The 16,686-nt window shown below is 59.6% G+C and overlaps 1 protein-coding gene across 1 annotated transcript in view; it reads left to right on the top strand.

Annotated features, from left to right (window-relative positions):
• The window catches only part of CCNY (cyclin Y), a 139,374-nt gene that overhangs the window by 88,595 nt on the left and 34,093 nt on the right, over positions 1-16,686 (top strand). Inside the window, exon 2 of the mRNA XM_062211190.1 lies at positions 8,245-8,319. Within this exon, the coding sequence (XP_062067174.1) occupies positions 8,245-8,319 (75 nt within the window). The remainder of the gene's footprint in view (positions 1-8,244; positions 8,320-16,686) is intronic.

The raw sequence follows: 16,686 nt of genomic DNA, 5'->3' as shown, positions 1-16,686 counted from the left end.
GGGAGACAGAGCGGTCACTCTGGGAAGGACAAGTTCAGATTGTGGTCAGCACAGGAAGCAGCAGCTCAGCGAGGTTTGCAGCTTTACCCAGAGGAGGGTGATGAGCCGCGTGTTTGCTCCCGCGGGACTCTCCGTGGAGGCAGGGATGCAGGAGAGGGGGAGAGCTGGCGGCCCCGCCCCTTCGCCTTTACCCCACCTCTGTAATTGGAACGGGTCTCCATGGATGGAGGGGTTTGGTGAGAATCCCTGGAAACCAGAAGACCAGGGGGAATCGGACTGTAAGAACCCAGGATGACTTTTAATCTTGCATATATATTTTTAAAGATTTATTTGTTTATTTTGCAAGTCAGACGCACATCGCTGGTGTACTCCCCAAGGCTGCAACAGCCGGGCTGAAGCCAGGAGCTTTGGCTGGGTCACCTCCCATGTGGGTAGCAGGGGCCCAGACACTTGAGTTAGCCTCTGTTGCTTTTCCCAGGCCATTAGCACGGAACTGGATCGAAGTGGAACAGCGGGGACTTGAACCAGTGCCTGTATTGGATGCTGGCATGGCAGGGGGCTGCTCTACCCACTGCGCCCAGTGCAGGCCTCTGTTCTGTGAGTTAACTGTACACAGACTAACTCAGCAGGCGGGGCCACGCACCGTCCTGTAGGGCCCTTCATTGCCAGCTACGCTTCCCACTGCAGGTTCTCCAGGTGTGGGGGAGGGCCCTTTTCAGGCCAGAGGACATGATGATGGATTGAGAGAGCGGCCAACCAGAACCAGCACAGCCTGTGAGGCCCCCTCCCGGGCCACAGCGCGGGGGGGAGTTCGGAGAGGCTGGGTGTGAGAATGTGGCCGTGCTCCCTGCGGGAAGTGGGCTCTGCCTGCCGCACAGAGACAGCAGCATCAGCAGTGTCGGGGGTCGGGCCCAGAGCGTGGCTGTGGGTGTGTGAGTGATCCGTAACAAACCCTGGCAGCGCCCAGCTTAGAAGGGAAGGAGGGCCGGGAGCTCCCCGTTGGGTCACCTCGGAGGGCACGTTTCAAGCAGAACTGTAAAAAAGATTTAAAATGGTTTGAAAAAAAAAATAATCTGATGATTGCATCTGGCATCACATCCTTAGCTGGGAGAGGAAACAAAATCCAAAACGGAAAAACTCCTTCCCAAATTCCCGGATGGCAGCACGTGACGAGGACGGGCCCCCGGAAGGAGGGCAGGAGAAAAGCAGGCTTCTTCCTGCCTGGCGGGGAAGCCGCTCCAGGGTGGCTGGGACCGGCTGGCTTTGGGGCTTAGGTGCCCCTGGGTAGAGGAGGAGCAGGAAGTGCTGCCCTGGCTGGGGCACCGCTAGTGTGGCGTGGGAGCAGGTGTCGTGTGGAGGCTGCAGGAGCACGTCCCAGGGCGTGGGGAAGGTGAGCCAGGAGAGGCCGTTGGCCCAGCGTTGAGAGCCCGGTGTTCCTGTTCCCACAGGAGGGCCCAGCCTGGCAGGGGTCTGCCCGGCCTCTCCTCAGCCTGCCACGTGCTGACCGTGCCTGTCATGGTCACCGTCATCTTGGTGCACCCACTCCCCGGATGCACCGCCCACTTTCTCGGTTCCTTCCCACCCGGACTGCGACCACAGCCCCCGACAGCCTGCCTTCCAGTCCCGGCCTCCTTGGGTTCCTTTGCCCCCGGTGTGTGCCCGGAGCTGTCTTTCTTAAGTGTGTGCGGCCGTGTCACTACGCCAGCGTCCCAGGGCCCTGGCCGTGAAGTGCGGATTCTCACGAATCCTGTCTGGCCACTTCCCACTCTGCAGCTCCCCGGCCCCACTCGCTCCTTTTAAACCTTTGGTATGCCGACGCCTCTGTCTCCGAGACCCTTCCTGGCCTCTTCCCAGCTCCTGGGTTCTCCCAGGGCGCTTGGCTGGAGCAGTACAGCTGCCGCCGGCAGCCAAGGTCTGCCCCGCCTCACCCCACTCATCCCAAACTGGCAGCCGTAGGCTCTTCCCCTGCTGTGTGTCTCTCACGTGCCCCCGCCCTCTCGATGCTCAGCAGTGACGGGACTCGCCTGCTGCGGCCAGCATGCAGGGTGCCATTGCAGCTGCCGGTGGCGTTGGTGTCACCGGTGCCCCCAGTCTGCCGTGTTCCTTTGACACACGGTGACAATGCTGCCGCACCCCCGACCCCCAGCGTTCCCTGGCATTCGGCTGATGTATTCAGTGGTATCGGTGTCAGGGAGGACCCAGCGTGGAGGGCCTGTGTTCGGTCCGTTCCAGTCCTGAGGTGGTGGCTGGCCCGGTAGGGATAGTGGGAGAAGCTCTGGACCCAGGAATCCCAGCCAGAGCCTGGAGTTCTGTCCCGGGTCTGTCCTCCGCTAGCTGGACACTTGCCCTGTGTTGCCTCACTGCCCTCATCGATGGGCGTGGTGGAAGGGTGTGGTCTTGAAGTCTTCCTTGAACGCTGTGGGATTTGCACACCTGCCCGTCACCCGTCCGGAGGCTGCCTGGGACACGCTGAGCACTGTGGTCAGAGCTGGGATGCCTTCCCTCTGATTGCACTTAGCGTGCACCTTCCGCAGGGAGGGGTGGGAGGAATGCCTGCTGCCTGGCTTGTCCACGGGACACCAAGCAGGTGCCCCGCCCTTGCCCTTTGGGCCTGCTGAGAGCAGAGAGCAGGAGACAGATGCTGGCTGCTGGCAGCGCGAGGGCTTCTGACCCACGGTTCCCCTGACCCCTGAGTATGAGTGGTATAGGGGGCCCTGCCTGGGACCAGGCGCACCTTGGTGATTGGTGGGGGTGGGGGAGGCCTGCAGCCGCGGCACAAGGGCCTGGGGCATCCTGGGAGCATCTGTGCGCAGGGAGGGCAGTTACAGCCAAACCAGCCTGCACAGGTTGTGTCCTAGAAGGGATTTGTAAATGACCGGAGTTGAAAACCAAACCCAACTGAGAAAACGCAGACATGCAAACCCAGCTCACTGTTGTGTTACGAGATGACCACATGTCCGTGCGTATCCGTGCAGCTTCTATGTTTTCTGTGCCCATCTGCGTTTCCCTCAAAATGCTGACCACACCGCCCTCCTCACCTGAAGATGGATGCGCACCTGTGTCCGCGGCAGTAGCTTTGGTCTCACATGGTTTGTAATGGTGGGGTGGCATTTCATCGCCTAGATACAAAATTGAGAATCCCGTGTCCCCTGGGCGGGGACCCTATGTGGAATAGTTGCATACACCTGAGATGCCTTGGGGGTGGGGCCAAGTCCTAACAGGAAATCCCGTTATGTTTCATACACAGCTTACACACTCAGCCTGCAGGTAATTCTATACACGCTCTCAATTTTTAAACATTTGTAAGGTTTTTAAAAATTTTAATGTTTTTGCACAAGGGGCCGATGTTGTGGCACAGAGAGTTACACTGCCTTCTGCAGCAGCGGCATCCCATATGGGCACTGGTTTGAGTCCCGGCTGCTCCACTTCCTATCCAGCTCCCTGCTCATGTGCCTGGGAAAGCAGTGGAGGATGGCCAAGCTGCACCCATGTGGGAGACCAGATGAAGCTCCTGGCTTTAGCCTGGCCCAGCCCTGGCTGTTGAGGCCATTTGGAGAGTGAATCAGTGGAAGGAAGATCTCTTGCTCTCTGTCTCTGTCTCCCTCCCTCCCTCTCTGCAACTCTGCCTTTCAAATAAATTACTAAGCAGGGGCCCACACTGTGGTGTAGTAGGCTAAGCCTGCACCTGCGGCTCTCAGTCCCATTTGGGCCCTAGTTCGTGCTGCTCCTCTTCTGATTCAGCTCTCTACCTGGAAGAGCAGTGGAAGATTACCCGAGTGCTTGGGCCTGTGCACCCATTTGGGGGACCCAGAAGACGCTCCTGGCTCCTGGCTTCGGATGAGCCCAGCTCTGGCTGTTGTGGCCATTTGGGGAGTGACCCATCAGATGGAAGACCTTTCTGTCTCTCCCTCTCTCTGTCTGTAACTCTACCACTCAAATAAATAAATAAATTCTTTAAATACATAAGTACATAGTTTTTTAAAAATTCTGTGTGTGGAAAAGTTTCCTGAGGTGCCCTCATGGATGTTCAGGAATTTGGGGCAGGGACGCGGTGCTGTTGACTGGTCCTTGTAAGTGCCCCGTGGCCGGAACCCCTCCTGTGGAACATGTGATGCCCCTGTCTTCACACAGCCGCAGGAGGCTCCCCGGGCCCTCCGCACGGAAGGCAGGAGCTCAGCTCTCGAAGGAGTGGCGGCCTTGGGTGATTTCAGCTCCACTCTGGAAAGCCGCACGCTTTGTTTGTGCTGTTTTGCAAACGCCTACCGATGTGTTTCAGTAGTGAAAGGAAGGTCTTACAGCTTCAGGATGCGGCTGGGCTGGGCGGTCCTGGGCCAGCAGTGTGTGGTGCTGACGCCGCGTGATTCTGGGGGCTGCCTCCTGGTGGTGCCCTGCCCAGCAGCTGTGTTTCTGCGGGGACTCTGTGTTAGGGTTTTTGGAAGGTGACAGCATCCATCATGATTAGGACTAGGTATGTAATTGTATTTGTTTTTGGACAGGCAGAGTTAGACAGTGAGAGAGTCAGAGAGAAAGGTCTTCCTTCTGTTGGTTCACCCCACAAATGGCCGCTACGGCCGGCGCTGCACCGATCCGAAGCCAGGAGCCAGGTGCTTCTCCTGGTCTCCCATGCGGGTGCAGGGCCCAAGCACTTGGGCCATCCTCCACTGCCTTCCCGGGCCACAGCAGAGAGCTGGCCTGGAAGAGGAATCCGGCGCCCCGGCCGGGACTAGAACCCAGAGTGCCAGCGCCGCAGGTGGAGGATTAGCCTAGTGAGCCGTGGCGCCGTCCTGTAATTGTATTTTGATACACAGAGTTTCCGTAAAAATGTAGTGCCACATTTGACTTCTAGCCTTTTAAACAAAATTTTAGAAATGACAAGATCCTGGCTCAGGAGGAAACACCCTCACAAAGACTCATTTTCACAAAGAAATTCCCAGCCCAACTTTCTGTGGTCAGAACTGAAGCAGGTTTGAAAAGTTGTCACTTTGGCCTGTGTAGCTCCTCCCATCAACATCCCCAATGCCCACGGCTGGTGGAAGCCACGGTGTACAAGAAGGGCCAGCTCGTGGCGTGGCCTCTGGGGGAGTGCGTCCCCCACGGGGCGGGGGTTCACCAGGTATCTCTGGAGTGGGGACCGCCGCCGCCCCAGCCGCTGGCCTGTGTGGGAGACTGCCTGCCCCGGAACTCGGCCTCGCCCGTGCTCTCCGTTCTGTGCTGTGATCAGCCGTCTGTCTCTCGCGGCTGGGGCGGTGTGTCTGCGAGTCCATGGAGAGGATTTACTCTGGGTTCGGTTCTGGGCGATGTGAAGGCAGGTCCGGGACTGCGATCTCTCTCCCTCTGGGCTCCGCTCTCCCCGCTGCCTCGTTCTTTTCCAACAGAATCCTTTTTTTTTTTTTTTTTAAACCGGAGAGACTCTTCTCTGATGGATTCTAAATGGTCTGTGCACTCTGGAGATTGTCCCAAGCAGGGATCGCATCGTGCCCAAGGGTGAGCGGGCTGGAGGGTGGCGCTGGAGGCCGAGAGGGCCGGGGAGAGGGGAGCCTGGGGCCTGTGTCCGCTTGAAGGGGCTGTGTTGCCAGATGATCTGCTGACTGCTCGAGCTGGGAAATAGTGATGTGTGTGTGCATGTGAGAGAGAGAGAGAGAGAGGGAGAGGGAGAGAGAGGGAGAGAGAGAGGAGGGAGGGAGGAGGGATCTTGGTTATCATCTGTTGGCTTTTAAGAAAATGTAGATCAAACAAAACACATCCATGGACCAGATTAGGCCTCCAACAGCCATTTTCCATGCTTTCCTTAAAGGTCAGTCTTGTGTCATCAGAACATAACCCTGTGATTAAGTGGAGAGGAGGATGCTGGATAGTGGAGAGGAGGATGCTGGTTAGTGATGAGGATGCTGGTTAGTGGAGAGGAGGATGCTGGTTAGTGGAGAGGAGGATGCTGGTTAGAGGAGAGGAGGATGCTGGGTAGAGGAGAGGAGGATGCTGGTTAGTGGAGAGGAGGATGCTGGTTAGAGGAGAGGAGGATGCTGGGTAGAGGAGAGGAGGGTGCTGGTTAGTGATGAGGATGCTGGTTAGTGGAGAGGAGGATGCTGGTTAGAGGAGAGGAGGATGCTGGTTAGTGGAGAGGAGGATGCTGGTTAGTGGAGAGGAGGATGCTGGTTAGAGGAGAGGAGGATGCTGGGTAGAGGAGAGGAGGATGCTGGGTAGTGATGAGGATGCTGGGTAGTGGAGAGGAGGGTGCTGGTTAGAGGAGAGGAGGATGCTGGTTAGAGGAGAGGAGGATGCTGGTTAGTGGAGAGGAGGATGCTGGGTAGTGATGAGGATGCTGGTTAGAGGAGAGGAGGGTGCTGGTTAGAGGAGAGGAGGATGCTGGTTAGAGGAGAGGAGGATGCTGGTTAGTGGAGAGGAGGATGCTGGGTAGTGATGAGGATGCTGGTTAGAGGAGAGGAGGGTGCTGGTTAGAGGAGAGGAGGATGCTGGTTAGAGGAGAGGAGGATGCTGGGTAGAGGAGAGGAGGATGCTGGGTAGTGATGAGGATGCTGGGTAGTGGAGAGGAGGGTGCTGGTTAGAGGAGAGGAGGATGCTGGTTAGAGGAGAGGAGGATGCTGGTTAGTGGAGAGGAGGATGCTGGGTAGTGATGAGGATGCTGGTTAGAGGAGAGGAGGGTGCTGGTTAGAGGAGAGGAGGATGCTGGTTAGAGGAGAGGAGGATGCTGGGTAGAGGAGAGGAGGATGCTGGGTAGTGGCGAGGAGGATGCTGGTTAGAGGAGAGGAGGATGCTGGTTAGAGGAGAGGAGGATGCTGGGTAGTAGCGAGGAGGATGCTGGTTAGAGGAGAGGAGGGTGCTGGTTAGAGGAGAGGAGGATGCTGGGTAGAGGAGAGGAGGATGCTGGTTAGTGGAGAGGAGGATGCTGGTTAGAGGAGAGGAGGATGCTGGTTAGTGGAGAGGAGGATGCTGGGTAGTGATGAGGATGCTGGTTAGAGGAGAGGAGGGTGCTGGGTAGAGGAGAGGATGCTGGTTAGAGGAGAGGAGGATGCTGGTTAGAGGAGAGGAGGATGCTGGTTAGAGGAGAGGAGGATGCTGGGTAGAGGAGAGGAGGATGCTGGGTAGTAGCGAGGAGGATGCTGGTTAGAGGAGAGGAGGGTGCTGGTTAGAGGAGAGGAGGATGCTGGGTAGAGGAGAGGAGGATGCTGGTTAGTGGAGAGGAGGATGCTGGTTAGAGGAGAGGAGGATGCTGGTTAGTGGAGAGGAGGATGCTGGGTAGTGATGAGGATGCTGGTTAGAGGAGAGGAGGGTGCTGGGTAGAGGAGAGGATGCTGGTTAGAGGAGAGGAGGATGCTGGGTAGAGGAGAGGAGGGTGCTGGTTAGTGATGAGGATGCTGGGTAGAGGAGAGGAGGATGCTGGGTAGTGGAGAGGAGGATGCTGGGTAGAGGAGAGGAGGATGCTGGTTAGAGGAGAGGAGGATGCTGGGTAGAGGAGAGGAGGGTGCTGGTTAGTGAGAGGAGGATGCTGGGTAGAGGAGAGGATGCTGGGTAGAGGAGAGGATGCTGGGTAGTGGAGAGGAGGGTGCTGGTTAGAGGAGAGGGGGATGCTGGTTAGTGATGAGGGTGCTGGTTAGTGATGAGGATGCTGGGTAGAGGAGAGGAGGATGCTGGGTAGTGGAGAGGAGGATGCTGGGTAGAGGAGAGGAGGATGCTGGGTAGAGGAGAGGAGGATGCTGGTTAGAGGAGAGGAGGATGCTGGGTAGAGGAGAGGAGGGTGCTGGTTAGTGAGAGGAGGATGCTGGGTAGAGGAGAGGATGCTGGGTAGAGGAGAGGATGCTGGGTAGTGGAGAGGAGGGTGCTGGTTAGAGGAGAGGGGGATGCTGGTTAGTGATGAGGGTGCTGGTTAGTGATGAGGATGCTGGTTAGTGGAGATGATCCCCTGTTCTAAGGAAACACCACCCGCTTCCTTGGAGTCCGAGGCGTCACACAGCGCCCCCCTGTGGCCTGTGATGGCGCTGCCCTGTCGCGTTGTGCAGAGCACGCTTTTCCAGAAGTTCCCGGTGCACGGCTCTCCAGCCAGATGTGTGGGTTTCGGGTGTGGCGTTTTCAGATTTCAAACCAGTGCCCCATTAAACCAAAAGAATCCATTCGCACAGCAACTGTTTGCTCCCTGGGCCTCAGTGTGGAAGCAGCTGCAGGCTGGAGGAGCTGAAATCAGCCGAGGTGATGATGGTATTCATGTCGTTTCTTTCTCTTTCTTTAAAGATTTGAACATGGAATTCAACCCTTCAGACCACCCTCGGGCCAGCACAATATTCCTCAGTAAATCGCAGACCGACGGTACGTCCCTGCTTTATTTACGCTTCTTTGAAAGGAGAAGAGAAGGGCTTGTTGCCAACTGGGTCACTGGGCTTGGCCTTCCAGGTGAACTAGAGCCCCCTGCAGGTGTGCTGCTGAGCACTGGTGCCCCGGGGAGCTGGGTTCCAATCATTTCCTGACGTCGCCAATCAGCCGACGCAAACGCATCCACTCTGTGCCAGGGGTTTCTACCTGAGGGTCCGAGGTCTTCCTCAAGAGTTGATACTTGCATAAATTCTCCTAAAGTCGGAAGGTTAGACGATATGCCGAAGGAAGCGAAATGCATTCCTTAAATTTAAAAAGCACCATGAACTGTCTGGATCGTCTGGGAGCTGAGTCCAGCCCCCACCCTAGGCGCAGGTGGTTTCTTTTTGCCAAACACAATGACCAGTTTGTTCTTCCGGGCCCGGGATCTTTGTGGTCGGCTCCAGGGGTGTGTAGGACTTGTCTCCAGGGTTTCCCTCTCATTCCGGCCTCTGATTTATCTCCCTGCTCCCTGGGCTGCAAAGGAGGCAGAAGATAAAACTTAGAAATAAGTGAGCGCACAGCGTGGCAGCAGGTGTTTGCCCAGCCTTGGCAGATTGCCCGGAAGGCCTTTGCCCACTGCCAGGGTCCTACACGATTCCCTCTGTCTTGGAAGATTGCTAAGCCGTGGCTGAGAGATGGTGCTAACTTGACTACAGAATAAGCAGCCACTCTGAAGACAGTAACTCTCCAGTAAGCTTGTGCGGCAGTTTTGGCAAGGTATAATGCGGGTGTAATACTGGTGATCTCTAATTAAGCAGGCCATTGATTTGACTTGAAAGATTTGAATTCATTTATGGAAAAAAAAATAGTCTCCAGTAGTGAGAATAAATCAGCGAAGGCATCGAACAAAACCGCGTTTTCCCCGGAGAAGCAGGGTGCTGTTAGCAGTGGCTCGCAGCAGGCTTGGTTCTTGCTTGCTGTGAACCGGGGGCCCGGGCTGACGTCCTGGAGAGTGTTCTCGAACGACAGATGCTCCTGGACTCGCGGTGGAGCCTCTCGGTGGGTGCCAGCTGTCTTCAGACAGGATTGCTGCGGAAGCTGCCTGGGGAGCCACCTGCTTCCCTGTCACCCTAGACCCCGGGCTCCTCTCTCAGGGCCCTCGGGGCGTCCAAGGATATGACTCAGTTTCTCCTTAGGTGCTAGGTCTGGCCCTGGCCCTGGGGTCTTGCCTGTCTTGCTGGAGAAAAACCTGAAGAGGGGGAATGACTGCTCCGTGTTCCTCTGTGTCTGTGTGTGTGTCTGCTGCTTGCCCCTCCCACGGGGGTCTCCCACAGGGGTCTCCCACTGCACCACCGCCCACACACGCCCGGCTCCAGCCCCACCCACTCTTCCTAAGACTCCCCCTGCTTCCGCTTCCAGTCTTCCACTGGGCCAGCCCCATCTAAGGGAACACGACTTCCCACATCATCAAATGAAGTAGGTTTTAAAATAGGTACAGCTGGTAGCTCTGCGTGCTTGCCCCTTCTCTTGACTTGCACACGTCCACCTGCCCCCTGGGCCTCTTCTAAACGAAGCTGTAGGTCCAGCTCCGTGCTGGCCGAGGGCCCTGAACTTCCTGCACCCCGTGCCCTGCCCTCCATGTTGGGCATCTGCTGCTTGGGCCATAGCCATGTGGCTCTCTGGTCTCTGCGGCTCTGTCCTCTGTAGACCCCACCCGCGCCCCCGTCCCTGGCTGCTTCCTTCCCCAGCCCTGAGGGTCAGACAGGAGGGCCGGGCTCTGTACCTGACGGCTGCTCGCGAGTCCAGTTTAGATGGGGCCTGCATCAAGCCGTTAGAGTTCCTGATTGCTCCGTGCCTCCTCCGTCTGGACCCCAGGGAGACTTGGGCTGCACCGGGAGCCATTTTCCTCATTGTTCAGATGGAGGCTAGGACCTGCAGCAAAACTGAGTGATGGCGGGGTGCTGCCGCCCAGCCCTCCCGGGGCTGAGTTAGAGCAAAACTGAGTGATGGCGGGGTGCCTGCCGCCCAGCCCGCCCGGGGCTGAGTTAGAGCCATTTTATCCAAAGCCAGAGGGCTGCTTTCTCCGGCACGAGAGGGGTGCGCTGCAGACTTTGCTGTGCAGGAGCCATTGGACAAGGAAGGGGCCAGGGCTCCTCCGAGGGGCACAGGAAGTGGGTGACAGAGGGATTGCCTCGCCGCCCTGGCCCGATCTTCGTGCCATCGTTTTCTGCTACCTATTTAATCGTCTGCAACCATAGGAGAGCTTGTTCCTCAGGGCTAGGGGGAAGCGGCCAAGCTGCAGGTGTTTTTCTTTCAATGAGTGTGGGTTTTAGACATCTCTAGGCTTAGCAAAGAAGTTGGGCAGAAACGAACCTCTGTGTGTAGGGGGTGCAAGTCGCTGTTTCCCAAGCGTCCCTTGAGATGAGCAAAGGAAGAGAAGCTGCTTGTCCCTGAGTGGCCTGCTGCCCCAGTGAAAACGTCCCCTACAATTCAGAGGTGGAAGCTCGGTCCTTTCAGAAACGCTGATGTTGGCAAGTGCTCGCGCCCATCCTGTTCGGGATCCTGGTTTTGTTCCCGGCCAGCGTTGCCCGTTGGCACGGTGAGGGGACTCTCAGCCGGCATTAGGGAATCCTGGCCCTCATGGGGGTGCCTGGTGCCTGCCCCCCTCCCTACCTTCCCCCATTTCTCCAGCTCTTTCTCCCACCTCCCTGTGCCCTGGTCGTGGGATGGCCCTTTCCCCAGCTGCCCACCTGTCATCCAGGGGTCCCCAGGGGCTTGGCAAGGCCCCGTACAGGGAAGGTCTGCAGTTAGCGGTGGAAGCATCGGCAGGAGCTACCACTCATGTCTGCCTTCCTGGAAGTCACGGACGCTTTGTTACCTCTGCTGCGCTGTGGGCTGGGTGGCTCTGATCTCACCCGGTGCTCGGGGTGGGGAAGTAGGCCCTGATCTCACCCGGTGCTCGGGGGCCTGGGGAAGTAGGCCCCTGATCTCACCCGGTGCTCGGGGTGGGGAAGTAGGCCCTGATCTCACCCGGTGCTCGGGTGGGGAAGTAGGCCCCTGATCTCACCCGGTGCTCGGGGTGGGGAAGTAGGCCCTGATCTCACCCGGTGCTCGGGGGCCGGGGGAAGTAGGCCCTGATCTCACCCGATGCTCGGGGGCCGGGGGAAGTAGGCCCTGATCTCACCCGGTGCTCGGGGTGGGGAAGTAGGCCCTGATCTCACCCGGTGCTCGGGGTGGGGAAGTAGGCCCCTGGTCTCAGCCGGTGCTCGGGGTGGGGAAGTAGGCCCCTGGTCTCAGCCGGTGCTCGGGGTGGGGAAGTAGGCCCTGATCTCACCCGGTGCTCGGGGTGGGGAAGTAGGCCCTGATCTCACCCGGTGCTCGGGGGCCGGGGGAAGTAGGCCCTGATCTCACCCGGTACTCGGGGTGGGGAAGTAGGCCCCTGGTCTCAGCCGGTGCTCGGGGTGGGGAAGTAGGCCCTGATCTCACCCGGTGCTCGGGGTGGGGAAGTAGGCCCTGATCTCACCCGGTGCTCGGGGGCCGGGGGAAGTAGGCCCTGATCTCACCCGGTACTCGGGGTGGGGAAGTAGGCCCCTGGTCTCAGCCGGTGCTCGGGGTGGGGAAGTAGGCCCTGGTCTCAGCCGGTGCTCGGGGTGGGGAAGTGGTCTCTCAGCGTCTTGCAGCATCTCTTGAGCCTGGAGCACGTTTGAGAAAACGCTGCACGCTCTTCCTGTGAACGTATCGGCAGTGTCAGACCAGCCGGTCGGTTCGGTCCTAATTTCTGCTAGAACGGCCTGAGTGTCCGTCTGCGACCCCTGGGACACAGCGGGATGCACACCCGGCCGCCTTGGCCCTTGTGGCCCCTGGGACACAGCGGGATGCACACCCGGCCGCCTTGGCCCTTGTGGCCCCTGGGACACAGCGGGATACACACCCGGCCGCCTTGGCCCTTGTGGCCCCTGGGACACAGCGGGATGCACACCCGGCCGCCTTGACCCTTGTGGCCCCTGGGACACAGCGGGATGCACACCTGGCCGCCTTGGCCCTTGTGGCCCCTGGGACACAGCGGGGATGCACACCCGGCCGCCTTGGCCCTTGTGGCCCCTGGGACACAGTGGGATGCACACCCGGCCGCCTTGGCCCTTGTGACCCCTGGGACACAGCGGGATGCACACCTGGCCGCCTTGGCCCTTGTGGCCGGGTGCAACTCGCTCTCGGCACCAGCGTCCCTCCCGTGCTGTCTGCCCAGGCCTGGCTCCTCTTGTCCCCGTCTTCAGGGCCTGACCTCTGGAGAGCTGTGCCCCAGGTCCTGCCCTCTGTCCCCTCCTTGCCCTGCACAGGCTGTGCTGTGGGTTCCTGCGGCCGTCCCGATACCCTGTGACCACTGGCCCTCTGCGGGCCAGCCCGGCAGGTGTCCGTGCTTGGTCAGGGCAGGCCCTGGGCCACATGTGGCCTTTCCCTGGGCCACCGGCCCCCGCAGTGTGAGGGGGAAGATGGTGGGAGCCCTGTGTCCCACCTCAGCCTGTCCCAGTGTCTCTCTGAGCACCGTGGCCGTGCCAGCTCGGGCCCAGCCTGGAGTCACCCCACGGCAGGATTGCCTCCAGAGGAGAACCACAGAGCCCGCCCTGCCTTCCCTTCATCTCCAGCCCTGGGTGGTAGCGAGAGGGGGGAAGGCCGACAGCCCCCAACGCCCCCCACCCCCACCACACACTGGGAGAAGTGGGCGCAGGTAGATGCGTCTTTGTTCCGCAGCCTCCTGGAGCACCCTGCGCCCTTGTGTCTGGGGGTGGGAGGGGGGTTGTCCTCAAGCAGAGGATGCTGTCCCCCTGGGTCTGTTTGCCTTAGCTGGGAGGCACGTCCTGGGCCCCTCAGTGCTGACCCCGGGACTCCCCTAAGACGTGTTATCTGGGACCCCTGACCAGGAGGAGCTACCCACCTCCTGGCACTGAAAGATACAGGTGTCCCTGTCTGGGGGCCCACACGCCCCCAGCTCACCTTGTGCACATTGCGCGTCTCCTTCCCGCTTTCTCTCAGGAGTGAACCCCTTGTTCTCTAGGCCCGGGCTGTCACCCCGGAGTCCCGTGATTAATGACTGGCCTCCATCCAGTCCCGAAAGGCTGCCTTGCCCCTCCCCGCCGCCCGCCTCCAGCACCCAGCTGGTCACCCTCCCCGGGCTGGGGGCTGTGGCCCTCTCCCCGGCCCCTCACCTCCCTCCCCACGCCCCGCCCTGCGTCCAGGTCCCTCTGCTGCTCCTTCTTGTGAGGGGCACCGGCCCCCGCTATGTCGGCTGTGCAGCAGGCCGGCAGTGACACGCCACGTCTGGCTCCTTTCTCAGTGCCACGGGGGTCACTGTGTGCCTTGAACTCAGGCACTACGTTCAGTGCAGGCTGCCTATCCCTGTGTTGTGGAGGCGACTCCTTCCGGTTTGTCTCTGTGCACCCACCGGTGTGTTGCTGGAGGGCAGGGGCTGTCTTCCTCATGCCGCAGTCTGTCCCCGCCCAGTGGTTCATGGATGGGGGGAACTCAGGAGCACGGAGGGAGGCAGGCAGGTCCGGGCAGGCGTGCCCTGGCTGGTGGCAGCGGCACCACCTCCCACTCTGCCTGGTTGCCCTGATGCGGGAGGCCAGGCAAGTTAGACTTCAGCTTCCAGGTCTGACTTGACAGGCTCGTCCTACCCTCCGGGCAGCTCTCTCCCAAGCCGCAGGTGTAGGGGGCTGGGCCAGGCCAGGCACTGGGAGTCGCCCTCGGAGGCCCTGGGGTCTTCCCTTCCTGGGAGCAGTGCCCCTCTCCAGGGTGGGTCCTCCAGGCTGGAGAGAGCTTCCCCGGCACAAACAGATGGAATCCGTTAGACCCTGGGGTCCCGTCTCCTCGGCTGTGCTGTGCAGCAGTCGGGGGCTTGCGCAGGGAGTGCAGACCCCCAGCAGAGGTGAGGGGCGGTGGGTCTCCCGGGCTGGGCTGGACGGGCCGCCCTTGCCCTCGCCCTCGCCCTCGCCCGCACCCTCTCCCTCGCCCAGGCCCTGTTCTGCTGTTGGTAGCAGCCTTACCCTCCGGCTCTCGAGTTTCAGGCGGCACCTCCAGCCCCCTTCCTCCTCACGGCCTGCAGGCTCACCGCCCACTCACGTGCTTCCTGTTTCCTGCAGCCGCCGGCCTCGCGTCTGGTGAGGCCAGCGGACTTCATCCGAGGTCTGACTCAGGCGAGCGTGACCTGAAGACTATGAGGATGGAGATCTCAGCCCTTGGCACTCAGAGCGCCTCGCTGCCCCCGGGCACGTGGTCCCGGTCACCTTCCTGACCTCAGGGCCTCGCCTGTGAGACTGAGCATGCACCCGCTGGAGCCCTGGGGGCAGTCCCCGGGCAGCACGCGGGTGGAGCTCTGCCCCACCTGGCTCTTGAGTAGTTGTCCTGGGTCTGGAGTCCTCCCACATGGCAGGCCAGCCAGGAGGGTGGGGCGGCAGCACCCTGCTGTGCCTAGGCCCTCTTGTCTGTCTCTCCTAGGTAGTAATGGATGGGTGTGGGCTGTGGGGCCCCTCCCGTGAGAGCCCCTTCCACACACCTTGGAGGAGATCAGGAGAAAAGGTTTGAACCAGCGCCCGTATTAACACATACAGCGTACAGCAGTGAACCGCACTTTGTCACCTAAAACATCAAATGGCAGCATCGCTTCCACCACGGGCCAGCTTAGACTTAGAGGGGATTGATTGGCTGTGGATTGGCATCTAGAAACACCTAGAAACAGTATTAATGCATACATAATCTTCGAGTGGGGAAGTGGAGGAGATGGCTTGAAAACAGAATCATCAAGTAGGACAAATTTGTGATACACACAGCGAGGGTCAGCACTGTTACATACTGCAGAATTACCAGATGGCCAATGAAAATGCCCGCACGTTGTAGGAAAGTGGACACGTCCGTGTATACGTCCACACGTCTGGGTGCACATACACCCACCTGTGGAAGTGCACATCAAAGCCGTGTGCCGATACACGGAGAGGAGCCAAGAGGGATCCACGCCACATAGTGATAGTGGATGGATTATGTCGATCGATCAATAGATAGATATGTGTCTGTCTCTATATCTTCCAAGTTTTACTTTTTTGTGGTCGCGTTTTCTTTCTCATATGGCGCTGTGTCGTCCAAACTTTCTACAGTAGACAGTCACTGCTTCAGTATCAGGACAGAAGCTTTAGGGAGATCCCACTTACACAGTTCCCTTGCTTCGGAAGGAGCCCTTCTGCCGGGGAGACAGGAAGCCTCCGCGGCGGCCGGCTGCGGAGGTGCCGCTAGCTCTGGACCAGCCCCCTGTGGGAGCCTCTCCCTGCCTCCGCCTCCCGTTCTCCCCTGCCTTCTCTTCTCCTGCCTGTGTCCGCCCTGCCCCGCCCCGGTGTCTTTGCCGCCCTCCCTGCCCCTTGGCTGTGTTCTTGGTGAGCCCTGCACGTCTAGGTTTCCTTCCGGGTGCACGGGACGTCCTGTTCCCCTGTGCCGGGCTTTAGAAATAAACACAGGCCCGGGACAACTCAGCTCCTTTCCTGCGCACAGGAGGGCGCCCGGGGGAGTGACCTCACCAGGAAGCCGGAGCCGGGCGTGGAAGCGTGGGGCACGCGCACCCAGTTCTGAGCTCCGCAAGGCGGGGCTGCCCAGGGACTCAGCGTTGTGACTCCGTGGCATTACTGAAGCTGCTGGGCATCCCGGGTGCTCTCTTCCGTCAAAGAAAAACGGGAATTGAACTTGGATTGTTCAGAGCCCGGTCTGTGCCACCCACGGGGAAAAGAAAGGGAATCCTGACCTCTGCTTTTGAGCCTGATTTTTGTGCTCCCTGTGGGCCCTGCCTTCTCAGCGGTCAGTGCCCATCTCCACGCGGAAGTCCCCAGTTGGTGCTGGAGTAGTGGAGGCCGCCTGCCTCTGTGGCCGGCCAGCCACCTGCAGCAGGAGCAGGGAGCCGAGGATCCACGGCTCGCAGGGGTCTCCCTTGGGTTTGCGAACCCTGCCCTGTGCGCCCCACTGCCCACTGTATCCGGTGAAGACGTCGCTGCCGCTCTGTGAAGCCTCCCACAGTTTCTGCTGAAGTCCCCGTGGGGCCCTGCGGTAGCTGGTTCCGATCCTCCCACCGAGCGAGCATGGACTGCATCAAGGGCAGCGGCTCTCCTCCTCCGCGGGAAGACGGGGCTCACGTCCACGCCAGTGCACTGCCCGTTCCCCTGCACACAGCAGACGCCAGCGGTTGGTGCAGTCGGTTGTGTAGGGACTCTGGGAACGCCACATGTTTGATTGATAAGTCGTTGGTGACCCAAAAGACTGAGGTTTAAAATGATGTTAGGCATGAGTCGGCGTATCGCTTCTGAGCTGGTGAATGGCCGCGTGCACTGACGGGACCTGTGAGCCACTCTC

The sequence above is a fragment of the Lepus europaeus genome, chromosome 14, assembly GCF_033115175.1.
Source record: "Lepus europaeus isolate LE1 chromosome 14, mLepTim1.pri, whole genome shotgun sequence".
In the NCBI taxonomy this organism is placed as follows: Eukaryota; Metazoa; Chordata; class Mammalia; order Lagomorpha; family Leporidae; genus Lepus; species Lepus europaeus.
This window is presented reverse-complemented; position numbering and strand designations above follow the sequence as displayed.